General features: G+C 44.6%; 4 protein-coding genes across 6 annotated transcripts; 2 read left to right on the forward strand and 2 right to left on the reverse strand.

Annotated features, from left to right (window-relative positions):
* The first annotated feature begins 3,492 nt into the window (after nucleotides 1–3,492).
* LOC125529547 (ATP-dependent protease La (LON) domain protein) lies at nucleotides 3,493–8,972 on the forward strand. Its single transcript, XM_048693954.2, has 10 exons — nucleotides 3,493–3,745; nucleotides 4,519–4,604; nucleotides 4,678–4,755; nucleotides 5,139–5,251; nucleotides 5,323–5,388; nucleotides 6,336–6,437; nucleotides 6,544–7,063; nucleotides 7,241–7,446; nucleotides 8,099–8,268; nucleotides 8,499–8,972. Exons 1-10 carry the CDS (start codon nucleotides 3,618–3,620, stop codon nucleotides 8,656–8,658), a joined length of 1,629 nt encoding a protein of 542 aa, XP_048549911.1. The 5' UTR covers nucleotides 3,493–3,617; the 3' UTR covers nucleotides 8,659–8,972.
* A 166-nt stretch (nucleotides 8,973–9,138) lies between these two features.
* Nucleotides 9,139–14,254, reverse strand: LOC125529545 (NADP-dependent malic enzyme). Of its 2 annotated transcripts, XR_007292694.2 has the most exons (19): nucleotides 13,224–13,879; nucleotides 12,929–13,124; nucleotides 12,686–12,837; nucleotides 12,471–12,576; nucleotides 12,081–12,146; nucleotides 11,885–11,980; nucleotides 11,716–11,787; nucleotides 11,541–11,624; nucleotides 11,345–11,443; nucleotides 10,905–10,952; nucleotides 10,762–10,815; nucleotides 10,577–10,675; nucleotides 10,337–10,426; nucleotides 10,148–10,225; nucleotides 9,950–10,024; nucleotides 9,757–9,847; nucleotides 9,517–9,645; nucleotides 9,272–9,421; nucleotides 9,139–9,198 (listed from the first exon to the last, which is right to left on the reverse strand). XR_007292694.2 is itself a non-coding variant. In XM_048693953.2 (18 exons), exons 1-18 carry the CDS (start codon nucleotides 14,237–14,239, stop codon nucleotides 9,333–9,335), a joined length of 2,640 nt encoding a protein of 879 aa, XP_048549910.2. In that variant the 5' UTR covers nucleotides 14,240–14,254; the 3' UTR covers nucleotides 9,139–9,332. The 2 variants fall into 2 exon arrangements, 1 of the variants encoding a protein (XP_048549910.2); XM_048693953.2 differs by having other exon boundaries at nucleotides 9,139–9,421; nucleotides 13,224–14,254.
* A 725-nt stretch (nucleotides 14,255–14,979) lies between these two features.
* On the forward strand, nucleotides 14,980–19,179 carry OVA4 (Nucleotidylyl transferase superfamily protein). 2 transcript variants are annotated; one of them, XM_048693955.2, is made up of 13 exons: nucleotides 14,980–15,067; nucleotides 15,349–15,390; nucleotides 15,876–15,965; nucleotides 16,063–16,185; nucleotides 16,949–17,020; nucleotides 17,169–17,281; nucleotides 17,366–17,387; nucleotides 17,505–17,570; nucleotides 17,806–17,862; nucleotides 17,989–18,035; nucleotides 18,126–18,207; nucleotides 18,326–18,415; nucleotides 18,841–19,179. In XM_048693955.2, exons 1-13 carry the CDS (start codon nucleotides 15,014–15,016, stop codon nucleotides 18,973–18,975), a joined length of 993 nt encoding a protein of 330 aa, XP_048549912.2. In that variant the 5' UTR covers nucleotides 14,980–15,013; the 3' UTR covers nucleotides 18,976–19,179. The 2 variants fall into 2 exon arrangements, with proteins under 2 accessions (XP_048549912.2, XP_087403594.1); XM_087547468.1 differs by lacking the exons at nucleotides 14,980–15,067; nucleotides 15,349–15,390 and having other exon boundaries at nucleotides 15,875–15,965; nucleotides 16,063–16,199.
* LOC125544636 (Peptidase M28 family protein) lies at nucleotides 19,114–25,889 on the reverse strand. The gene is made up of 12 exons (XM_048708380.2): nucleotides 24,788–25,889; nucleotides 24,621–24,688; nucleotides 24,156–24,237; nucleotides 23,968–24,060; nucleotides 23,705–23,857; nucleotides 22,852–22,917; nucleotides 22,572–22,659; nucleotides 22,359–22,442; nucleotides 19,993–20,081; nucleotides 19,752–19,868; nucleotides 19,542–19,682; nucleotides 19,114–19,463 (listed from the first exon to the last, which is right to left on the reverse strand). The coding sequence occupies exons 1-12, from the start codon at nucleotides 25,799–25,801 to the stop codon at nucleotides 19,281–19,283; spliced, it is 2,178 nt and encodes a 725-aa protein (XP_048564337.1). The 5' UTR covers nucleotides 25,802–25,889; the 3' UTR covers nucleotides 19,114–19,280.
* Nucleotides 25,890–26,539: the final 650 nt, after the last annotated feature.

The following is a 26,539-nucleotide window of genomic DNA, read 5'->3' on the forward strand; positions in this document are numbered from 1 at the left end:
TCTAGTGGTGTCATGTGAACGTCGACTACATGACACTTCACCATTGTTTGGGCCTAGAGGGAGGCATTGGGAAGTAATAAGTAGATGATGGGTTTCTAGAGTGACAGAAGCTTAAACCCTAGTTTATGCGTTGCTTCGTAAGGGGCTGATTTGGATCCATATGTTTCATGCTATGGTTAGGTTTACCTTAATACTTCTGTTATAGTTGCAGATACTTGCAATAGGGGTTAATCATAAGTGGGATGCTTGTCCAAGTAAGGACAATACCCAACCACCGATCCACCCACATATCAGATTATCAAAGTATCGAACGTGAATCATATGAACGTGATGAAAACTAGCTTGACGATAATTCCCATGTGTCCTCGGGAGTGCTTCCCTTCATATAAGAGTTTTTCCAGACTTGTCCCTTGCTACAAAAAGGATTGGCCATCTTGCTGCACCTTATTTACCTTTATTACTTGCTACCCGTTACAAATTACCTTATCAGAAAACTATTTGTTACCGATAATTTCAGTGCTTGCAGAGAATACCTTGCTGAAAACCGCTTATCATTTCCTTATGCTCCTCGTTGGGTTCGACACACTCTTACTTATCGAAAAGGCTACGATAGATCCCTACACTTGTGGGTCATCAAGACTCTTTTCTGGCGCCATTGCCGGGGAGTAAAGCGCCTTTGGTAGGTTGAATTTGGTAAGGAAAAATTTATATAGTGTGCTAAAATTTACTGTCACTTGTTACTTTGGAACATAATCCTTTGAGGGGCTTGTTCGGGGTATCGTCACCCCGACCAATAGAGCAAATAGTTGCTCATCAACCTACTGAACCTACTGAAAATGTTTACTTTGAAATTCCTTCGGGTATGATAGAGAAACTGCCGGCTAATCCTTTCACAGGTGATGAAACATTATATCCCGATTTGCACCTAATCTATGTGGATGAAGTTTGTGGATTATTTAAGCTTGCAGGTATGCCCAAGGATGTTATCAAGAAGAAGGTCTTCCATTTATCTTTGAAGGGAGATGCATTGACATGGTTGAGGCTATGTGATGATGTTGGATCATGGAACTACCAACGATTAAAATTGGAATTTCATCAGAAGTTTTATCCCATGCTTCTTGTTCATCGTGATCGTAATGATATATATAATTTTTGGCCTCGTGAAGGAGAAAGCATCGCTCCAGCTTGGGGGAGGCTTAAGTCAATGTTATATTCATGCCCCAATCATGAGCTCTCAAAAGAAATGATTATTCAAAATTTTTATGCTCGACTTTCTCTCAGTAATCGCTCCATGCTCGATACTTCTTGTATTGGATCTTTTATAATGAAGACTATTGAATTCAAATGGGATTTATTAAAAAGAATTAAATGCAACTTTGAAGATTGGGACCTCGACGAAGGTAAGGAGTCAGGTATAACACCTAAGTTTGATTGTGTTAAATCTTTTATGGATACTGATGCTTTCCGTGAATTTAGCACTAAATATGGATTTGACTCTGAGATAGTAGCTTCTTTTTGTGAATCCTTTGCTACTCATGTCGATCTCCTTAAGGAGAAGTGGTTTAAATATAATCCTCCCATTGAAGTAAAAGTAGTTGCACCCATTAAAGTTGAAGAAAAGACCATCACTTATAATGATTCTGTTGTTCCTACCGCTTATACTGAGAAACCACCTTTCCCTATTAGTATAAAGGATCATGCTAAAGTTTCAACCGACAACTCTTGTGTCGCGTGTGAAAAATACAAAATTCAATGTTAAAAAGGGCTTCTCACGAGATATTTTTGTCTTTTTTACACTAGCTACAAAAAAATTGGTTTTGTGTGAAGCTTTGTTTTGCACAAATAGAATATCGAGATATTTGTGTCGAAATTTTGTTTGGATTTTTTTACATTTTGAAATGTTTTTTCTGATGGCTCCCATGTGCCAAAGTGAATTTCCGTTCTAGTCTTCATTTCTCCAAATTATCATATCATATTTATTCTTACCGAAATATTGAATAAGATCAATGCTACCGATGAAATTTATCTATGCATTGCTCTTTTTGGTACATTTGTCTTGTATCATTGTACTAACATTGATAGCTAGTTTATGTAGCATTACTCTACACTTTAGTTTTCTTATCCTCCATTTATTTCAATAATCTATATCCACTCTTAATAAATTATAAAATAAAGATAATGCTTATGAAAAAAAATTGTTGGTGAATTTCTTGAGTTATGCCTCATCGACATGAAGAAGAGATTTAGAGAGCCGGTGATAACTACCAATGTTGGAACCCTGCGATCATATTATTTATTTCATATATTATTTTTCTCTCATGTACTGCCAAGTTATTATTTATTTATATTATTTCTCTCGTGTACCGCCAAGTTATTATTTCTCTCTAAAACAAAAGTTATTATTCGTCTCTCTTATACTGTCACATTTGGATTCACACTTCTACTGTATGCTGATGTGGCAATAGTCCCAACACCTTGTATACACACGTCTGTAGGCAGTACTGTATCCATTACGTATGCACATATATGAGTACCATATTGGAGCATTCTACGAGTACCAGGATGGTTGTGTGACAAGCCAGCGACTACGAGGACTAAACATGCAATTTACTAGCGGCGGCCTGGATCATCCAGATCCCGGTAAGGATGACGGCGGCCCGTGCATGAGAGATGGAGGTCTTCAATCAGATCTGGGTGAAAACCTGCTATTGGCTATTGCCAAGGCCGACGATGGTGACGATGTCCACGTCGTTTCCTTTCTGAAGGCATCACGGAGGAGAAGTTCAAGGCCACTCTCTGCTACCTCTGGGGGAAACCCTAGATCAATAGATCGGATGACGGCGGCTTTCTGGTGTCGTTTTCCCCTTGGGGGCGTCATTTTTGGAGGTGCACACGGGCTCGAGGGACTAGAGGACGGCGTCTTTGGTGGAGCGGTGCTTCATTTTACACATCAATGGTGGCGGATCTCGGCGGCGTGGCGCTGTGGAGATTCGACGTCTGATGCGTGGAGATGGACTCGCGCAGGAGGAGGAAGTTGTCTGGCATCATGGTGGCGTTGATGGCAGAGAGGCCTGGCAATGTCGGTGCTTCAGTTCTGCTCTGGGGATGGACCGAGGGATGATGAAGGTGACGACCCTCGCAGCGTGCGGTGCTCACAGGAGTGTGCCAGGTCGGTGTGGGACCCAATCCAGGTAGTGGCTTGGATGGGACACCCGGCTTTAGATGTTAGGCTTTGGTGCGATGTCTGTTTGGTATTAGGCCCGGATATTCGGCACACCTTCATCAAGAGAATAGGAGTAGCAACAGTGTTGTCAAGATGATGGCTTCAGGCTTATTGATGTATCACCTTATATGGTCTTTGTGAATAATTAATAACATGGCTGCATACATAGTTCAGATGCAGAGGTCGGAGGTACATCTTTCTTTTAAAAAAAAACTCAAAACGAGAGTACTGTACTTGTTTTGTGAAAAGTATAACCGGGAAGGGTCTGAAATCTACCAACAAGCCTGAAGGCACAAGTGCTGTCAAAAAAAAAAACGAGGAGAGGAGAAGTGGGGAGTGCCGAAACTCATCGGCGTCCCTTCCACATCCTGGGTCCTCAGGCGGCGGCGGCGGAATGGCGGTGCCGGCCTGGATGCGGAGGCAGATGGACCAGATCCTCGAGCTGGACATGGAGGAGCTCGAGGTCGAAGAGGTCGACGACTCCGGCTCCTCCTCCTCCTCCGACGTCGCCACCTTCCTCAGGTCCAGCACGCCCATCCGTCGCCCCAATTTTACCATTTCCTTGTGATTACCATCCCACGCCCATCTCTGGGGTGTGCCTTCTGCCCTTCTCACCACTCTGAACTCGGAGGCGGTGGAAATTGGGGTCGGGGAAGGTTTTCGAGCTCGAAATTGATAGTAGAAACTGCTGCCGAGATGGTCGGTAGGCAATGGCGCTCATAGGTTTCGATTGCTCCGAATCTATTTGGTTTAAGGTGATTTGGCACCCAAAACTCGTAACATTCTTGGTATACATCAATTCAGGAGTCAAGGTTAAATAGTGGTATTCCCCTTTGGGGGTGAATGGACGATCTGACGGTAGGAAGACTGACGAAGTAGTTTATATGGTGTTCACAATTTCTCACACTTGCAGCGATTCCGTCTGATGATTAGATGCGCCTTCTCCCCTTCGTACACCATTTGGGGGTTTGGTTTGAGCAGTGGCTTGCAGCCCTCATGATTTTGCTTGTTCCGGAAAGGATTGAATTGGGCATCAGCACACCATCTGTTATAAGCTGCTAGTTTGAAGATGATGAATGGGGCCATCTCACTGAAATCACCGGATGATCCCATCTACGATGAATTGACCTGTCCTAGAACGTGGTGATTTTTTCAAACCAATTACACCATGCGCTATTAGTCCACTGAAATGTACCAATTCTCTGATTAATTGTTTAACTATTTTTTTATCAGTTAGTTCCATTGATGTTTATGAGGACATTACTCTGATCCTTTTCCTCATTCTTCTATCACAGAAATACTCATGGAGATGGTGAGACTAGCACTTCTGGAGAGTTTACAGTCAATATGTCTCGGGCTTCCCTGAACACATATGTTGGTGGTAAATATTAGTGCTGATCTTAGCATGTTGTATCATGCCAGCTGCATAGTTTTGAAGTCTGTTTATATGACAGAGATTGATGATACCCGGGGCAGATTTGCTTTCTTGGATGGTGGTGCACTCCTCAGTTTACCTATGCTTTCTCTTCAAGGTAGCATTCCTACTGACTCTTCATTCTAATATACCAGGACATGGGAGCTTATCTCAAATTGATCTGACTACACCGTCAATACATATTTAGGTGTTTCTCTTTATCAATAGCTGATCTATTTGTGCTTAACATTAACTGCATAACTTAATAAAATTATCTCATCTGTTATAGTTTGTCAATTCCATGGAAATGAAATTGGGAGCAAAAGCTCTTCAATTATCAATTAGAGAATAAAAAAATCATCTATTCTGAACGGACGAAGTACAATTGAGGTTCAATACACATCTGTGTCATCCTTCTGTTTGTCGCTTACAAAGCCATGCCTTAATGGCTGGCATTTACAGCGTAGCAATTTTATTCAATTTTATGGCATACTTTTGCAGGATTTGTTTTGTTTCCTGAAGCTACCCTGACTCTTAGAGTAACTCAACCTAGATTTGCAGCAGCTGTTGACAAGGCTATTAACCATGTTGATAATCCATGCATGATAGGTGTGGTGAGTGCTACTTGCTGTTCTTCTGCCGTGTCTTATTATAGTTTTATTTTCTGACAGTTCTCCAACTTTAGGTTCATGTCTACCGACACGTAAATGATGGGCATCATGCTATTGCTTCAGTTGGCACAACAGCGGAGGTGTTGCTTCTTTTTCCACAGATCCTTTCCGTCTTAAATCGTATATGTTGTATTGTGGTTTGGTAATTCATCTGTTATTTGTTTATCTTTTGTTTACATATTATCAGTTCATCAAACGTATGTTCTTATTTTTGGTGTATTTCGTTGGTTGAACTATTTTTCTAGAAACACCCAGCTAATGCCAAGGCTAAGACGTTGCATCTGTGGATGCCCATGGTCCCCTGTCACCTGATTGATATACATCAAGGGAAATGATGATGTCATAGGACACATCCATTCATTAGTCATCATTACTAGATAGTGCACATGGTATACACTTGCCGAGTTGATGCTTGCAAATATCTTAATGGAGCAACCTGTCACTATCATGTTTCAATCTAATTTATGGGTTTGTATGTTAATCAACAGAACATAATCAAGCACAAGTATGCACTACATATATCGTTCGTATATTAGGCCTCTTCCAATGCACAGGTGCTTAGTTGGGGTGCTAGATGCATTAAAGCGTTTAGGAACTAAAGTCCCCAATGCATAGGTGCTTAGTTTGTTGTTGCTTAGCTTCCTTCCTTTAATTGTTCAACAACTAAACTCTTCCATGCACAGGGCAAACTTCTTTCATTTAAGTGTTTTGCATAGGTCCACACGCTTGGCATTGGTTCTTCCTGGGGTCACCAAACTCCTCTCTCTCCTCTTAAATACTTTGCCACATCAGATTTTTTGCCTATATGGCATGCTTAGCACCTGTACAACATGGAGGACTGGGAAGGGCCTTAATGTGAATGCGTGTTCTATGTCTTGTATTATCCCAAACTTTCAAGGAAGACAAGTGTACTATGATATGCTATCTGTTGCTGGAGTCTCTTTTTTCATCCTCAAACCATTGTTCTTCATCTGCACTGTGATAAGTTCTCAGTAATAAGGTCTTGTGCTTTTATTTGATAACATAGATACTTGAAATTAGGCGATTGGATGATGGCTCGACAAATGTTATCACTCGAGGTCAGCAGCGGTTTCGCCTTAGGCGCAGTTGGGTCGACATCGATGAAGTAGTAAGTTTTGACATTTAGTTGAGAACCCTGCAGTTCTCTAATGCTATGAGCCAGAGCCATGAGGGTGCAACTTCCTTCCTTCCTTATTTATTTATTTACTTGACAGCCATGGGGTGAGATCCAAATCATTGAAGAAGACATGCCTTTAAGAACTCCAAGGGATGCATTTGGACAGTTAGCTGCAAGTAATACCTTCAAGCAATGTGATTCATCAGTGCACAGTTTGGGTGTATCTTGTTTCAAGCAAAAAGATCTTATGGATTCTGATCTTGATTTGGATTCTCTGTCATGCACTAGTACTTCAAGTGACCATTCAGTAACAGATACAGGAATATACTATTCCTCAAATGAAGATGAATATCTCATGCCTGAACTGTCTTGGCAGAAGCATGGTTCTGTGAATGAATTTGGTGCATTAAGTCAGCCAGTCAAGGATACCACCATCGGAGATGATGATGATCTTTGCTTTGCATCCCCTGAATCCTTATCAACAGTGAGAGAGAAAGATGCTGGACAACAGAGACAATACCGTGCTGCTTATAATTCAAAGATGGCTCCATTATCATTTTGGCCCCGATGGGTTTACAATATGTACGATTCATCTTCACTTGCACGCAAGGCTGCAGGTACGAGTTATTTCACCTCTTCTTTGTCGTCATGTAGCAAACCTTGTCCTTATTGTTGTATGTTAATTTATTTTTAATCAGATAATATTCCTTCCATTTCTGTCAGTATGTTAAGCTGTGATTAGACAGTACCGTGCTGTATGCATGACCTTAGCTGTGATTAAACCTTCATGGCAGATTTGTGGAATCAGATAATTGCAGAGCCAGGCATGGATGATTATGTGAGAAAACCAGATATTTTGTCGTTTCTTATTGGAAGCAAACTACCCGTGTCAGCGTCTATGAGACAGGAATTGCTTGACATTGATGGAGTATCATATCGGTTGCAGCGAGAGATTCAGCTACTCAAGGCCTTCAATCTCGTACGATGTAGAAATTGCCTGGTAAATGATTTATTATTTTGAAACTGTTATTTAACTGAAGTTCCTCATATTTCAGGTTCTTTTCCCACTTCTACCTGATGTCCCAATCTTCATTACTTCAGTTCTGTTTACGTGGTTTCTTAGTATTAGCTGCTCCGGTCCTGCTTACGCTTGGTTTGTTACTTGATTTGCCTGTATCTGGTCTGCAGTTGCAACCACAATACTAGTATTTGGTATGCTGCAGCATGCCACAGCTGTGACATAAAACCAAATTACTTCATGTAGGATACTTCAACAACATTGCCACCAAAATTTCTCGCAGAGGAGGTCTAGATAAAACGAGCTGCAGTTTAATAAGTTCTGCATGTTTTGGGGGTTCATTCAGTGCTTCAGTTCGCCTTGAAAATACCAGGAAACAGTTCTGAACCTGTGTTTCTCTACCTCTGAATAGCTAAAACTCACTAGAGATTTTCGCGAGTATATTTGCAGTAAGAAAACAGCAGGTGATTTACCTACTGCAGATGTATTAAAGAGAGACACTTATGTGCAACCTTCTTTATTACGTAAAGCTGGCTATGAAGTTGAGCAAAAGGCACAACTAAATTTGAAAGAGAGAAAAATATATTCAAGGTTGAACTTTTAACTGATATGACAGGTTGAATTCTTGTTGTAGGCTCTCATAGCTAGACGGAGTGACATGGTGATACCGTCTAGTGTTGACCAATGTGGTCCTCATGTCATGCCGTTATTGTACAAAGGTGCGCAGGAGGTGATAACAGTGCACAACACGTCTGGGCTCGCACTCCATGGCAATCCTTCTGATGCTCACAGCTGGTTCCCAGGGTATGATCCCTACCCCTCTAACATGTCATCCGTTTTCAGTTTCATAGCTTGAACTGGAAAACAGAGCGACCTCTGTGAATTCTACTCCCTTCGTCCCAAAATAAGTGTCATAGTTTTAGTTCAAATTTGGACTTGTTTAAACTAAAACCACGACACTTATTTTGGAACGGAGAGAGTACTTCTGTAATTGCACACTCTTTGTAACGCTGACACCCAGAGGAATCCTGCAGATATACGTGGACGATTGCGCTGTGTGCTGCCTGCGAGTCCAACATCGGCTGGCTGTTCAGGGCTGACAAAAGGAACCTTCTTCCGAAATCCTTCTGGGGTGTCCGCATTTCCCAAACTAAAGATGGCACACAATCGGCCAAGGACCGATCGTCCGTATGAGGTTGTGGTCGTGGTTCTCAGCATGATTCTCCTTATCTTTCAGCTGACCCAGTAACCTATCTTCGCCCGTGTAAGGCCGTGGTCAGCGCGATTATCCTCATATTTCAGCAGACCCAGTAACCTATCTTCGCCTTCCCGGAACTGCGCAACAAAGGGTCCCTTGTGCAATACCAATGTCTGCTCGTTTGAGACCACGCTGGATGTGGCCTGCGATTTTGTCTAGAATTCTTGCTCAAGATCAGACTTTGTTCAGTACACATGCTGAATGTGGTTCGATTTCATCTAGAATTCAAATTCCAGGTCGACTTTGTTCAGACGGGTACGTGGCTTACTTTACGTTGGTGTAGTTGTCTTCCCCCTTTTGAGCCCAACGTAAAAAGCTTGCACAAGACACCTTTATGATCAACAGATAGTTCCCCATAAAATGGTACTGTATTCGTCATACGATCACATCAAAAGTAAAGGATGCCACTATGATCATACACAACATGTCCGCAACTTTATTACACGATTACATAGACCTGAAACCTGGGTGTCGGCCTGCCATTATAAAGTTCATTTAAGAGTGCATAATATGATAACAAAGGAAATACGACTAAACAAGCATACATACAAAATTACAGTCTAGGTTCGACGGAACATTATTCATGGTCAGAGTATGAGGCGCCATGGCTTCATCTGTATGAACGGTAGATGGGGCTGTACATGCAGCTCTCAGCGTACTTCACCAAGTCTTTTGGGCGAGGGAGATGGCTTGCCAGTCCTGCTCGTACAGACAAGCATACGGGTTTGGTGATCGTGTCTTTCTAGTGCTATTAAAGAGAAAGAGAGCTACAGGTCTAGGAAAGAAGATTTTACCGAGGTCGTAGGCTTTTGCAGCGACTCGAGCTGCGATGTTAGTTGATATCTTCCTGATGCTGGAGAAGGGTGGATAGATCAGGCCTTTGTCGAAATGCTCCGCCGTGACCTGTTCGGCTAAGGCCTCAGCTGCCCAACACCAAAGATGAAACAAATAATCATCCAGGCTTAGAGCAGTTCAACAGAGTAGCACAGTCCCATTGATTTGGAACAACACTTTGGTTCTTGTAGAATTATTACCAGCAGCAAGGACCATATCGTCTTTCACCCTTATCGCCCCGGAGATCACTACACCTAAACCAAATCCTGGGAAGATGTATGCATTGTTCGCCTGATGTTTCCACAATGGAGATGAGTAACTTCACACTATCAGAACACACAAAGCACAAAAAGCATCCACAGATAATACACGCAAACACGGGTGATTTCCAACCTGTGCGGGTACGAAAAGCTTCTCATTATATTTCACCGGATCAAATGGGCTTCCACTCCCGAATATTGCACGGCCCTACACATACACACACGATATGATTAGGCGTATGTGGTTTTCAGTGAGATGTAGCATCATGCATCTGACCAAAACTTTGATTTATCACTGATGGCATAAGGGTTATCATTAATGGAATACCACCTGACTCCATGAATATGCCTGCTCAGCTGTACATTCAGATTTCGATGTTGGGTTGGACAGCGCAAGGATGATTGGTCTCTGCATTTGATAGGAACTAGCTCTCAGTCATTGTGGGTAATGAAATAATTACAAAGGCAGGTTGACAATGAGTAGTTCTCTGGTGACAATTATCAATATTATTAGTTCTACCTTGTTAATCGAAGACATAGCCTCGATCACCTCTTTTGTGAAACTTTGACCCACACCGGCTGATCCTATTAGTGCGGTCGGTTTGATATCCTAAAAAAAATGGAAATCAGTGTGCTGCTTGGTAAAAGTAAGGTGTTTACTGGAACTGTGGAACACTATTTTTTTTTTGAAGAGAACTGTGGAACACTATGTGCGCAACGGTTGTATGTGCGCCCCTAAAGTAGAGTTCTAGTTTTGCACCTTGATGGCACTCAAAAGGTCTTTCACTGGTTCATGCTCATGTGCATATAGCTTCTTGAAGGGCTGTATAGAATCTTTACGCGAACTCACGATCAATCCCTGCAAACACAACGTGCATCATTTACGGACCGGTTATCAACACATGAAAGGAGGGGGGGGGGGGGGGGGGGGTACAGTGATATTACCTTTGAATCAACAAGCCAGATGTTTTTGTGAGCCTCTTCCTGTGAAGTCTTGGACTGGAACACAACAGCCGAAATATTTTTTGAGCAGAATTAGTAACACACTCTCCAAAGCACAATCAGATGAGGTTAAACCAGCCAACTACCTGCATGGATATCTCCAGAGCAACTAGTTCAGCAATGCCTGTACCAGCCTGCAAAGAATAGACAGTTGGGCTTTGATTTATACTTACTAACTTGGCAACGACTCAGAAACCATTACATAAATTGTTCTGAAAACTGATAATATGAGCACATATATTAGGATGCATTTAAAGAATGAAAACAAGAAGCAACTTGAACTAGTACTATATATTATATAGTCAATCCTTCATCTAATTGTTTTATAGACAAGTCTTCCATCTGTTACTGTTTTTGAATTGAAACCTCCCTAACAAATCTTCACTTAATCATTTTAAGGTTAATAAGAATGCAAAGCAATCTGTCATGTCGCAGCGCTGGTAGATGCTTATACACTTGGCAGCAGTCAGAAGCAACCATGATGAGCAATGCATAACCAGCCTAGTACGATGTAAGATAAACTGACCTCTCCGGCACCGAAGAATAAGAATGTGTGATCAGCTAAAGTTCCACCAGCAAACTTCAGACCAGCCATAAGGCCGGCAAGTACCACCGCAGCCGTTCCCTGTGAATACCGCATTTCCAAAGTTAACTTCTTTACCGTTGCACAGTACAGTAGATGATAGATAAGCATACAGAAACCAGAAATCTGGTCCCAAAACCTGAATATCATCATTGAAGACAAGATGGGTCGCCTTGTACTTGTCGAGAAGGGCAAACGCATTGTGGTTTGCAAAGTCTTCAAACTATAAGAAGTCGAAGAAGTTTCGGGTAAGTGGCCATGCCAGTAGCTCAACTACAGATCAGAAATGAGGGTTCTTCCTACTATTCTCATACCTGGACAAGAACCTTCTGCCCATAGTTCTGCTTCACGGCAACCATGAACTCATCCAGAAGCTCAGTGTATTCCTAAATCAAGCAGGCAAAAGAGATGAAACATGAGGGACTGATTGATGGCCATATTTAGTTAACTGACTGCGCACAGCCAACGTAGCAGAAGTGGAACCTGGCCGGTGGCTCTTCTTTGCCGTAATCCAATGTAGAACTCATCGTTCAGTAGCTCTTCGTTGTTCGTCCCCACATCAATGGTGATGGGTAAACACTGGCACGCCAAATGGAAACATGGTATATAGTTGCATGAAAATTATGAAATTGGTCATTGCAAAACAGAGCAAGACAGAGTCCAAATTCCAAGTACTTACAGCAGATGGCCTGACGCCACCAAGGGCCGTGTACAGCGCAAGCTTCCCCACGGGAATTCCCATGCCCTGCACATGATGGAATTCCATTCCTGGTCATTCGTGTGATTTCATCGAAATTTCATTATTGACATAATTGTCTTTCGGTCAAAATATTTCAGCAATTTCTGTAGTACCCACAAATTCAAATTATTGTTTGAAATTTCAAAATATTTGATTGGATCTCAATCAGTTTCAAGTGAAAATTTCGGTGCTTTGACCGAAATGAAAATCAAAATCACTGATGAATTTCGTCTATGGCTAAAATATTTCTGAAACTGAAATCCAAAACCATGTTAATGGTAAGCACCAAGCCAATAACTTTCAGTTAAAGAAAATAATTCCGTAACTGACCTGACAGCCAAGATCTCCGAGGCCTAAGATGCGCTCGCCGTCGGTGACAACGATGACCTGAATACTCTTCTCCGGCCAGTTCCTCAGCACCTCCAGTACTCTCCCCCTAGCATCAGCAACAGGAACACCACGCAAGCGTTTCACTCACTTGATACAGAAACTGGCCTCCGGCCATGTGAAAACTGAAAACTTAAGTGAAATGATCAGACACGTACTTGTCTTTGAGACTGATGTAGAGGCCTTGCGAGCGCCTGAAGATGGAGCCGTACTTCTGGCAGGCCTCGCCGACGGTGGGCGTGTAGACGACGGGGAGCAGCTCCTCGACGTTGTCGATCATGAGCTTGTAGAAGAGCCTCTCATTTCTCTCCTGCAAACAAACAGATCAGCGCATCAACGCCAAGGGTGAAAGATGACATGCCTAAGAAGATGCACGCATGTCCGGAGAGAGCTGAGCTGACCTGAAGGTCCATGAGGAACATATAGCGCTGCAGCGGGACCTCGAGCTGCCGCACGTTCTGCAGCAGCCGCTTCTCCTGGAGCTCCTGGGGCAGGATGGCCGGAGGCAGCAGGCCGCGCAGGTAGTGCGCGTCCCGCTCCTTCTCCGTGAAGGACAGCCCCTTGTTGTGCCGCGGATCCCTCAGCAGGGAGTGGCCACTGCAGATTGATTAACCAAGTTCTAGGTAGTAAGAATCAACGATCGACGGCGAGCAGAGCACCAATGGAACAAGGTGGCCGCCGTATGCGTGTATGTACCTGGCGATGCAGACGGCCCACGGCGTGACGGGCTGGTCCTCGGTGGCGCGGTCCTCGCCGTAGGCGTCCTCCACGCCGCCGGTGGCCACGCCCGCCATCGCAGCGTCCGCTTCCTCCCCCGATCGTCCCGCCATGGTGCAGTACGGCGCCGCTCTCGCTCCTCCGAATATGCTGCTGCTGCACTGACGCGCCCACGCCGCTCTGGTGGTGGATGCAATGCGAGCCAAGCTGCTGCGTCGTAGCCCGCGCATAAAGGGGGCGCCAGGAGGAGGAGGAGAACTGGAGAAGCACCAGCGCAGCGCGGTGCGGTGCGGAGGACAGCGAAGACACCTCTTGTCCGGGGACACGTCGCGGGAGAGGCCGCGACACGTAGCCCCACGGTAGGCCGGCTCTAGAAACTCTGCGGTGCCAGGCCGGGCCGAGCCACCTGGAAAAACACAGGCCCTTCCAAGCCCGGCCCGGCCCGGCCCACTCGATCCCCATCTCAAAACCCAACCCGCCCCGTCAGCCTGCGTGCGGCACTCTCTCCTCCTCCTTCCTTCCTCCATCCGGAGCCGCGCAGCCAAATCCGAAGCAGAGCAGAGCAGAGAACCGCCATGAGCCGCGCGCTCCTCTCCCACATCCTCCACCGCCCGCCTCTCCTCGCGTACGCGCGCTCTCCTTCTTCCCATCCTCTCTCGTGCGCCCTGAACGCCTGGGCTGTCGGAGCTGACGCTGATACTTTTTTTTATGTCTCCCACCGTTTGGGCTTCGCGCGCAGGTCGAGGAGTGGCGTCCGAGGAGGAGCGCTGCCTTCCCGCCTCTGCGCTCTCCGCCTCAACTGCAGCGCGGCTGAAGCAACCGCCTCGGCCGATGAGGCGCCTGCTCCCCCGGCGAGGAAGTAAGCCCCGCCCGCGCCTCTGCCCTCGCCCCTGTGCTGTTCGACGTAATGCGTCTGATAGGCTCTGCTCCTCCGGTTCGTGTTCGTGTAGTTTCGTGCGGCGCGAGGACCTTGGGGCACACGTGATTGCCTGCATTCGGTTGGAGGTTAGGTTACGAGGACGACGCTGCTTTGAATTGTGAATGCAAATATGCAATGCCGGAGAGTGTGCTTCAGTTGTGCACTGCCGGTGTGTGATGCAATGCTACATCATGATATACCAATGCATGTCTTTCCACATCTGTTGGAGGGTTGGAAATGCCTACGCATGACTTGCTAGAATTGCTGTTGCCGACTGCAATCTACTTCATGCAAACCTTACAGAGAATACCTGTTTTGGATGGAGCAAGCTGGCATACCAGTTAGGCTTCACTTCACTTTTCATCCCACCCTACTCATTGTTGCAGCAATCATTTGGTTTTCTGTGCTTAACATGTGCGCATAATGCAACCTTAAGTTGAACATAAAAATCAGACATGTTCAATAAGCCAATGCCAAGTTTTCACACTAAGCAGCACTGTAAGATTATATATGAATGGCATTATTCATTCACTACTAAGAAATCCCTTGTAAGTTTTGCAAAGAAAGGGAATTCTCGACCTTTTTTATGTGTATATACCACTTCCCCTATTGGGGTCTCATACCAGTATACAAATCTCATTGCAACTCTCTGTAGAGCAATAAAATGTTGATATTATTGTCATGTTTAAATATCCTGATGTTGAATTTGTCCATGATGATATTTGTATAGCAAGGTCACATGTAGCTCTGATAAATCCATTTACTTGTTTCTTCTTTTCTAATTCGAACAACAATCTATGTGCCTACCCACTGCAGGAAAAGAGTAGTTTCTGGTGTACAGCCAACAGGAATGGTGCACCTTGGAAATTATCTTGGCGCTATTAAGAACTGGGTTGCACTTCAGGTACTGCATATTTTAATTTGTAACTGCATTGTTCTATCAAACTGTATTGCAAGTGTTTTGGCTTTACTGTTAGTGTCTCAAAAAGAAAATTATCAAAGCAATCAAACCAGAAAGTATTAATCAAACAATGTAACCGCAAGGCTGGTTCAGTAATGATATTCCTCCACCTTCATCTAGTTGAGATGTGTTTCAACAAGTACTTATCCAGTGCTGAACTAATAATTCATTTTATCTATGTTTAACATCTTCTTACCCTTTATTTTTTTGATAATTCCTTGCAGGATTTGTATGAGACATTCTTTTTCATTGTGGACCTGCATGCGGTAAGCATTTCATGGCCACCCTACAACAAAAGCGCTGTGTAGTATGTAGTTGGTTGTGAATAACCTATTAACACAAGCTAGCTATCGGGTATCGGCATTCCCTTTCTAATTTATTCAGTGCTTTGATCAAACTGGGATGCTTCATTTTACCTTGTATGGTTGGATACCCGTCTAACACAAGCTACAACTGCAAGATTTTTGTGTGATACCTGAGGTTCATCACAACGTCTAATCAGACAATATGAAGTACTTCCCTTACAGTACAAGAAGTATAAAAAGCACAGCCTCTATGTTAACCAAGCAGTGTTAATGCTGTATATCTGAACTACAGAGTTCTCTTACAAGAACACAAGCAGCTGCATAATGTTCATGTTTGACTATTTTTATAATAATTTTTTTAAGATTTATCTTCATGATTCATTTGGCTAGCTGCCTAGCTTAACATATGATAATTTATGTTTACCACTATGTTAAAAAATGTGCAGATTACTTTGCCATATGATGCACCAGAGCTATCTAAAGCTACAAGAAGCACCGCTGCAATTTATCTAGCATGCGGCATTGATAGCTCCAAGGTTTGCTTTGCATGCTTAGTTATGCTCTGTTTTGGTGTTCCTGCTAGTGGATAGCTTTCTGGTGCTGAACGTTTTATGATACTTTGTGTGTTTCCAGGCTTCTATTTTTGTACAGTCTCATGTCCGTGCCCATATTGAGCTGATGTGGCTGCTGAGTTCTTCAACTCCTATTGGTTGGCTGAATAAAATGATTCAGTTCAAAGAGAAATCACGCAAGGCGGTGCGTCATTCGCTGTATGATAGCTTCACTGTCAACTTATGATTTAGCTCTCATAAATCATCATAGTGCAGAAGGAATTTTAGAAGATGATAGTTCACTTCACAAATAGACATGTTTCCTATGTTGTGGAGATTATTTGGTAGTCGAAAAATAGCGCCTTTGCAATTCAGGACGGATATGAATAACCTGCAGTCAAAAAAAAATCTCTACACCAATAATATGCATTGATATATGTTCCCTTGTGATTTATAATGTCCTACTGAGCAATGAAAGGAAAGGGAAACACTAAATGTAGTGCTCCTTACAGTATACCGATTAAGAATACTGGTGCTCGTTGTCCACTGATGTATGATCATATTTACATGACATCATTCTTGCGAGAGTAGTTGCATGTAATGATGACTAGACCTTAAGTTATAACTTCTACACTTGAAGGATTCAATGCACTGTTGAATCAGGGGTAAATATTCTTCTTATAATATATTACTATTTTCTTTGATATGTCATATGTTGTGTCTTATAATTCTTTATCACGTGTTTCGGTTTGGTCATCAAGATTACACACCAAAGTTTTTCTGTACTTCGTCAAAATTGTTAGTTCTAGCCTTACCAAGCATTAGTTCCATATTTTTAGTGATCAGATGAACCCAGGTTTTATTTTATGCATGTCAAACGAGTCCATCTGCAACTTCCATCACGTTGTTAAATTTGTTAGATTTCATTAGAAATGTATTGCATTGCTCATGTTCTCTTAAATTACCAGGGTAATGAAAATGTTGGAGTGGCACTTTTGACGTACCCTGTTCTAATGGCTTCTGACATCCTTCTGTACCAGGTAAAGTTTGTTTGTGTCTACCATTTTGTTATGTTAGTCCTAGTGTAAAAGCTTCGCATTATTAGCATATAATTCAACTTCAACCTTTGTGCTTTTACACTGCATTCCTTGCATTGATCTCAACAATAGCTGGTTTGAATGGTTGCAGTCCGATTTGGTACCTGTTGGGGAAGATCAGACACAACATTTGGAATTAACTCGTGAAATTTCTGAGCGTGTAAATAATCTATATGGTGGAAGAAAGTGGAAGAAATTGGGAGGGTGAGAAAAGCTAAATATTCTGTACATCTTTTGCGATACCAGTAGCTGTCTCAGTATGATAATGTCATGTCTATGTGTTTGCAGGAGAGGCGGTTCATTATTTAAGGTGGGTGTAGTCAATGGTCATGCGTACACATGGTTTGGCATCATTTCAAGATACAACACCTTGAGCGAAGGGTGTTATGTACCTTTTCTTATGGAACTTTCTGGGTTATATGTTTAGGTTCCTGAAGCCCTTATCCCTCCAGCAGGGGCCCGTGTGATGTCCTTAACTGATGGCCTCTCCAAGGTATCATTTCTTCTAGTCTAAAGTTAATACAACACCTTGTATCATTTCTTACCTGATCACGAACTAAAGTTAATACTTCTCTTAAGCTTATTATACTGCTAGTCTAGATGTTCCTCCTTGATCACATACATAGTATTTGCAGAGCTGATTCAATGCACATATTCTAGTTACCTCCTCAATATAATGTATGTATATGTATGTACCGTACTACTGACATTCTGTTTATTGATGATAGATGTCGAAGTCTGCTCCTTCAGATTTGTCTCGCATTAACCTTCTTGACCCAAAAGATGTAAGTTCAGTGTAATATGAATTCAATGTTCTGCTTTTGTGTTATTTTCTTCCATCAACTGACCGTGTTTATGTTTATAGGTTTATGCAATTTGATTTTATCTGATAGATCTCTGACGCTTTGCAGGTGATTGTGAACAAAATCAAACGCTGCAAAACAGACTCGCTCCCTGGGTGTGTAGCCTCTCCTTCCCCCTCTCACCGCAATTTGAGTTAAGATAGCCGTTGGTAACGAATTCATGTCATTCAACTTGTACACTCCAGCTTGGAATTCGACAACCCAGAGAGGCCGGAATGCAAAAATCTTCTCTCAGTCTACCAGATCATCACTGGAAAAACGAAAGAGGTCACTTTTTCATGCTTGAATAGTACACCTGCTCAGCCAGAACATGAAACAGGATCTCCTGCACATAGACCAACATCATGTTGATAGAGAACATAATTTACCCATTTGGTTTTTGCAGGAAGTTGTTAGTGAATGCCAAGATATGAACTGGGGGACGTTCAAGGTTACCCTTACGGATGCCTTAATTGATCATCTGCAACCTATTCAGGTCTGATAATCTTTAGTGTTTGTGTGGTCTGATCATGTTCACCCTATCCAAGTATACTTGACCATTGTACTAGGGATGCAGGCAGACGCGCCCGCATCATCCGCATCTGTCCACCAAAGAAATTAATACAGTCCGCATCATGCATCAGCCACTAAAGTGCTCCCTCCATCCCATAATGTAAGATGTTTTTTGACACTACATTAGTGTTAAAAAGCGTCTTACATTATGGGATGGAGGGAGTAGTATGTACGTGCTTTAGTTAATTCAATCTCCAGTGGACGGATGCGAAGATGTGGGCGGTCCGCCTGCATCCCTGATTGTAACGTACACCCTAATTAGTTAACCAAATTATTCTCACTTGTATAATTAATTTAGTCTTGCATATGCTCCCTGGTTATTACATTCATCTTTTCACCTTTCTGTAGGTTCGATACGAGGAGATCATGTCTGATCCAGGTTATTTGGACAATGTTCTGCTAAATGGGGCAGGGAAAGCTTCTGAGATAGCAGACGCCACCCTCAACAACGTCTACCAAGCCATGGGTTTCTTGCGCAGATAGCATATGTAGAACATTTTTTATAACTGCACAATGCTAGTTTTGCACTTGTTGGCCTTTCTGCTAGTGGTACTGATAAGCGTTTTGTTTGATATGCTTGGATTAGCCTTTTGTTCCTGGTTATTATGGACACTGTTAATAGATATTGAAAGGATTATTTACTGAAATATAATGTCCAAATACCATCTCTGGACAACTTTATGGTTATTTTCTCAAAGTTACATGTGTGGTTATGGTGATATAGCTTATGCATGAAACATTTGCAGACTGTACGCTCCCTGCTAATTGAGTCAGCAGAGGAAAAAGCTTCATGTCAACCCTCCACTTAGGACTAACGCGGCTTGGCTGATGACTCTAGCAATCCTGTGGATCTCATGCTGTACAGATTGCCAGGACTCGGAGGTATTTGTTTTCTTTGCAGTCTGAATGGCATCATCCACACCTGGATACACTTCCGCTCCATAATCGTTGTACAGTGAAGGTCCATAAATCTGTGTGATTTCTTTTCCGTAAGCATGACGGTATGTAATGAACCAACAACGCATTTTACCGAAACCACAACAGCTTACCATGTGTTTGTACCATGGTCTCCCAGACAGTCCTTCCCTCTCTGTGAATGCCCGTTCGGTCATCATCAGCCGGTCATTCAGATCTCTTACCCTCAACCGGTCGTTTCGCCACGGGGACCAAAATTTCCATGTTTGCAGAGCCTAGTTAGCAAGATGAACTTAGAAAGCAAGGGGTTATGACTATGACCCAACAACAACAGACATCAATACCTGAAGTTCAGAATCCACTTTCAGCACTGCTCTATTGAGCTGTTTGATTGACTTGTGGAGGGGAGATAAGCTGACAGGCATTCCTAGTACTCTCTTATTTATATCCACAGCACCATTCTGCAAAAGAGAGAGCTACTGTCACGATCCTCCAAATTTATATACTCCTAATTGCTGACAAAAGATGCTCAGTTCTGAAGAAGTTGCTCCATGATTTATGGGAGAGTTCCCAAGGACATGTTACCTCAAGCTCTGTTACATAAGAGCTGTAGTTGAAGGGTAGGATCTCCTCATCTGAAAGCCTCAAAGCAACAAGCCCCCATATGCTTGCCACTACAAGAAGAGATGATTTTAGCTTAAGTTTTGGCTAGTGGGCTTATGCAAGTGTTCTGCAAATGCAACGAAATTTACGACACCATATTTCGATGATCAACTCAATCGAAAGTATACATGACAGACACTTATTCACTTGGTATGGTTAAGATGTACGCTTCACATGTTTTAGCAATGTCCCATACCAAGTTCCTGTTACTCCCTAACTTTTTGTGTTGTGCCTCCTGCTGGATAGGCACATACAAGTTCCTGTTTGCAATGGAAGTCCAGAAATGTGAATAGTGGGCAGAGGAGCACATGGAGACCTATGTTGACATCGAGCTTGTCATCTTAGGGCTGTCACAACAAATAAAAGAGCAGCTCGAAGACAAGCTGCTAGTAGAGAGGGGTGTAATGTCATGGGTAGACTTGAAGGAGGACGATAAGAATGTGATTTGCTAGGAAAATGGCACATCTCCAACGATCCCCAATAACAATTTTCAGATTATTGGGGATGGTTGTTTTCGCAGATCCACAATAACCCCATCCCCAATTGCATATGGGCCTCACTTGTCAATGAGATATTTTTTAGAAAGACAACGACGGAGAAACGAGGGTGGTGACACGGTGTTCGACAGTGGGCACCATGGTATTGGGTAAGAGGCAATTCCCCCTCTATATTGGGGGAGTTTTTTTTAGAAAGGAAGTTAAACCCCCGGCCTCCGCATCAATCAATGCATGCAGCCATCTTTATTAATTATTCCACAAAGGTCTGACAAGAACATACATCAATTCATTTGAAGCCACCACTCACACGTACAAACTCGATAATGTGGAGTGCTCTCACTCCCCATATCTAAAACCGGTGTCGTCGCCGATCCATCCGCATAACGTATCGGGACCAACAGCCGGTGCAGGCTACCTAAAGCGCACACCACATGCACACGTTTTAGAAGCCGTCATCATCATCAGACCACTGACCCATCTTCAGGAGAGATATCTGCATCATCCTTGCCAGTTCGGACATTCGTCGACGCCACCACGACGCCCAACGGCACCGCCGCCCTGCGCTTATCCGCCCAGACGCGAAGACTCTGGAAGATCTGTCGTGCGTAGCACCTGCCAACCAGGCATGACTCAGCGTAGCACCTGTCGACCAGGCATGACTTGATAGCTCCACCGAAGCTCCGTGCAAGACGAAGCCGCTCCACCTCCTGCCTCCGTCTTCCAGTGCTGCTCCACAAACGATGCTCCCAAGAGAGAAACGGCACCGTAGTATTGCCATCGTCAGATCTGGAAGACCAGATCCTAGGGTTTCCCCCGAAGCAGCACGAGTGGGTCAACAACAGTTACACGATGATGCTTCATCAAGGTACGACGCAAAAACACCGCCATCGCCCGCCAACGGCTCGGTATTCACCGGCAACTATGTCTCCCTGACTCGTAGCCGGGACTAGATGACGAATCCCGAGATCCGACCACCCAGCCGCAGGCCGACCACCTCTGACGGAAGAGATGACCACCACCGCCGACTGGACCGGTCAGAACAGATCTGAACGGAGGTGCCGCCGCCGCGACCACCAGGCCCTCCACGCCGCCGCCGGCGATCCAAAGCGCCGCCCGAACGGGGTTGGCCGCCTCGCCACAGCCATCGCCATTGCAGATCGAATCGGGCACGCCTCCACACAATTCGGGGCCCCGCACAACCCCAGATCCGCGGGAGAGAGGCAATGTCCTCCGCCACCGCCGTCGGCCCCGGGCTTAGACCGGCGGCGGAGGAAGGGAGCAAAGAGTATGTGCCCCCGACGGCTGGGTAGGGCGCCGCCAACCAGTTGAGCTAGGCTCACTCCCCTTAAAAACCTGGTCCTCAAGAATAAATAGGAACCTAAATTCGCCACCGTGTGGATTTGAACCCAGGTGTTGGGTTTGTACATCCACTCCCCCAACCATTTGAGCTAGGCCGGGGAGTTGGGGTGATTTATTGATGATCACCAATAAGATGGGACGGGATTGGGGATCTATTGGAGCTGATTTTTTCCCAACTCCCTAAATACATAAAAATGGGACAGGATTGGGGATGTGTCGGAGATGCTCTTATATTCTTAGCGCTCAAGTCTGAGTTTTCCCTATAAAAGGCAAACCATACACTATCAATCAAGCAATGAGAAGAACAAACTAGTAAAGATACCTTGCACACCAGCCTACCCTTGCCCATCGGAGCCATAAATCCAACTTTGTTATGTTCATCGGTCTTAAGACCGCTAGTAATTTTAGCATAGGTTCGTTGCTATGGGGTACCTGCGACATGCCTGCGGAACATGGGATCTCCATACTTCTCCATCCATGTGAAGTCATCATACAAGCTATGGTACACTGCGTATCCTGCAAGCAAGTAGCACGCTTATTCGATTTGATCTAGTAAAAGAATTCACAATCATTCAAGTGCAAATAACAAAACATTTCAGGAATGTAACTTAATGAACATAGGCAGATAAAAAACATAAAACAAACCTGACCCAATAGCCATGTCGACTGAAGGAATACCAATATGTTGAACAAAGGCAGAATAATCTGATCCTCCACCTCCTAACCTTCCAATCTTAATAAATAAGTGTGTCATCAGAAATCTTAAACTTGCATCTAGTATAGCAAAAGCATCACACGCCTGAACTTAGAAAAATGGAAACAGAACCATGTCTAGACTACACACAATATTCCTTGTACATGTGCAGTGCTCAGAAAACTGACAACAAATTTGTGTGACAAGCTTTAGCTAACACTAAGTGCTTACCAGAGAACTATCAGAAGCCATCCACATGTCATACAGACTTTCTGTTCCATTATCGGGATTTTGAACCTTCCTCGAAAAGAAAGAAAACACAGAATATTAAGAGAAATAGAGAACCCTCATCACTAATTTCACTTTTTTGTTTTTTATTAGTTTGGGGTCTAAAGGATTTGTTGTTGTTTGTTGTTTGTTGTTGTTGTTGTTGTTGTTGTTGTTGTTAGAGATTCCTAGTTTCCTATGGACAACAATTCCATTACACAGTAGACTATTCTTTCTTTCAAATGTATATCAATTATAAGCAATGACAAAACAAGCCGAGCACAGGCTAGAGAGAAAGGAATTTACTGATTGTAAATTAGTTGCTCGATTGTCCCCTAGGCATAATTGCATGAGCCATGCATTTCAAGTCGCTTGTAGTTTTTGGCCACGTACGAGTTACTGCTTGCAATTGGTGCCTAACTAAGCCAAAACATAGAGCAAGTTGGTATATATACTAAACTCACCAAAGTTTGCCACATTTTTTTTCTTTTTGCCAAATTTGTGTAAGGTTAGATCATCAAAATTGGAACCACTTTGGTTAGTCTAAAGGAAATTTGTGCCACAGTTTCCTAGGTTATTGACATGTGGGACCAAATGGATGCCTAAGTCAAGGTGTGGCAAATTGTGGCAAGGTTTGGTTATGAACAAAAAAAGGACTTGGCCAAACTGTGGCTTGCTACAAAGACCTCCAGATCTTCTCACGTAAATGCTATGGCACCATGGAAGAAAGCGGCCCATGGCGGGTCGGATCTGAACCAAACATTACTGTATATTTTTGCTGTTGACAGAAACGACATGTCTGTTTCAATTATTATACCTTCTTACTCGCTTGCTTAAGCAATTGATCAAGTTGAGGAGTGGCTGACGCGTCAACTCCAGAACCAGACACCCCAACATCTACATTCAGGTAAGCAACAGTTCTTGAAGTTAGCATTGCCCTGTTCTCTTCAACCCATTCTGTGGATCCTATCTGCAATTTTGTAAGGAAATTAGTATGAAAAGGACAGGTGAACTGCTTTATAATAGTCCAAGGGAGAGGGAGGGAGAGAGAGAGAGAGAGAGAGAGAGAGAGAGAGAGACCAATCCATACTCTTCGGCATCCCAATTACACAAAATGATGGTCCGGCGAGGTCTCCAACCCTTGGTTTGTAGCTTAGACAACCTTTCAGCTAGCTACATTCAACTTAAGTTAACAAGCCAATGTGTTGCACCAAATCATAAGTAGGCTACACCAAAGGGGTGGCATAGAGCAACTGAATATGTCATACCTCAAGCAAGGCTGCCGTTCCGCTGTTTGGGTCAGCTGCCCCAAATGTCCACGCATCCCGATGGTTGCCAAGAATAACATACCTGTATATGCATGATAATTATTACTGGGTATGTAGTTATCTACGTACTGAATTTCTTTTACATGCGAAATCATCAGTGCTGATAAACAGTTGAAACCTAAGATGGTGCTTGGTGTGATGGTGTCTGTCTCAAAATTGCAATCCAAGATATCTCTAAACAAGTACTCTCTCCGTAGTGATCTAAACGCTTTTATATTTCTTTACGGAGGGAGTACTGATGAAATGTAGCTGAGCTTCTCTGTGATTCAAGCCATCGGATTTGGACTCGGTTCACTTGGTCACACTGTTGCCGAGAGTAGGGCGTTTGTTCGGCACTGGAATGGAATTCCCACTGAAGCGAAGTGTTTGGCCAGAAATAGAAGAAACGTGGAGAGTTTTACTTACCTATCTGGTTCTTCTTTCCCTTCAATCACCGAAATAACATTCTGAATAGTAGCTATCGTCTCATTCCCCTGGAAAGAAACACACAAGCATCACTCAAGTCAGTGATCAGGAAGTGGAACGAACCAAAAAGAGCAAAGGCAGATCTCATCTCCTTGACAGTAACTTACTGTGTAGGACAGATTGAGCACCGCCGGCCCGGGCCCGAGGTGGTAAACCGGCGCGCCCTCGCCGCCTTGCCAATCCTCTGGCGCGACGTCCCCGCCGACGAGCCGCAGTATCTCCTCCCCGTCCCTTCCCGACACCGGCAGCGCCGGTATCCCCGGCATGTCGTCCGTGGCCATCGCCTCCGCGACGCTCACGCGCTCGCACCCTTCCGACGACGCCCACATCGGCGTCGTGGGGTCCCCCACCCCCTTGAACGTGCTCCCCACCTGCACGCCGGTCGCCGGCATCCACGGCCCATCCGGAAAGGCCTTCCCCGGCGTGTAGTCCTTGGCGTCGGTGAATATCACCGCCGCCGCCGCGCCAGCGTCACGGGCGTTTATCACGATGTCGCCCCGGTACACCTTGCCGTAGCGCGCGAGGGCGACCTTCCCGGTGACGTTTACGCCGCGGGAGGCGAGGTAGGCGTAGTCCTCCGTGCGGCCGTAGTTGGCGTAGACCACCTCGGCGGCGGCCGAGCCGGACGCGGCGTAGGCGAGGAAGGTGGGGACGACCTCCGCCGAGGCCGCGGCGTAGGGGTCGCCGGGGTAGGTGTCCTGCACCAACGCGAAGGTGGTGGTGGCGTGGCCTGGCGCGGAGAGGGAGAGGGAACGGCGGACGGGGTAGGAGAGGAGGACTTCGTAGGGCGTGACGCGGGTGGGGAAGGAGAGGGAGGAGAGCGTGGAGACGACGTGGTCGGCGGCGAGCGCGTTGGCCTCGGTGCCCGCGAGGTGGGGACGGACGGTGAGCGCGCGCAGGTGCGCGGCGGCGGTGTCGTTGCAACCCAGTGAGAGGAAGAGGGATTGGTAGTAGGACGGGGCGGGCGCGACGAGGAGGTGGTAGTAGGTGGCGAACAAGGCGCCGACGAGGAGAGGGAGCGGGTGGAGCCTCGCGGTTGCCCGGGGAGGAAGAGGAGGAGGGGAGGCGGGGATGAGCGGGGTAAGCAGGCAGGAGTCGTCGTCGCCGAGCGGCGGCGGCATGGCGGCGGCGGCGGCGTCCGGCACTGGCGAGGCGGGGTAGTCCGGTAGTGCCTGGCGTGTGGTGGTGCGGCGGGAGAGCCGGAGTGGAGTGGGTAGTAGAGTAGACGCAGGGAACGGTGGCGTTTCCCTGTCTTCCGCTGACATCTGGGTCCCGGTGCGATGTTTACGTTTTATACGTTATCTTTCGCTGTCCTTGGTACAGCGTGGTGTGTGCTTCCTGGAAATACGTTTTCGACCTTTGCGACGAGGTGGGCTGGCTGGGTGGGGTAAGACGTGGATTGATTCGGATTGGGCCTTTGTTTATGGCTTCATTATTTGAGGGTCCATTTCCGTTCCTAGGCCCCCTATATAAAAAAAATCCGTTCCTAGGATTTTAGTCAAAATAATAGGTTTAACTATAAACAATTGAAAATGTATCAACGTACTCCGTCCAATATACTTACAACATCTGAAAGATCGTGGATGTCGCCTGTGGGGTGAATAGACGCTTTAAAATAATTATGGTTTAGGCTTAAACAAATGCGGAATAAAACTAACGTTTAATTTGTCAAGTACAAAAGCTAAAATGACTAGGCTCACCTATGTGCACCGACAACTTATGTTAAACAAGATAAGCAACTAAGTGATAGTAAGATATATAATATGAAACAATATGACTATCACAAAGTAAAATGCATAAGTAAATGGCTCGGGTAAAAGATAACCGAGGCACTCGGAGATGACGATGTATCCCGAAGT

This window comes from Triticum urartu, chromosome 3A (assembly GCF_056163025.1).
Source record: "Triticum urartu cultivar PI428250 chromosome 3A, HENAU_Tu73, whole genome shotgun sequence".
In the NCBI taxonomy this organism is placed as follows: Eukaryota; Viridiplantae; Streptophyta; class Magnoliopsida; order Poales; family Poaceae; genus Triticum; species Triticum urartu.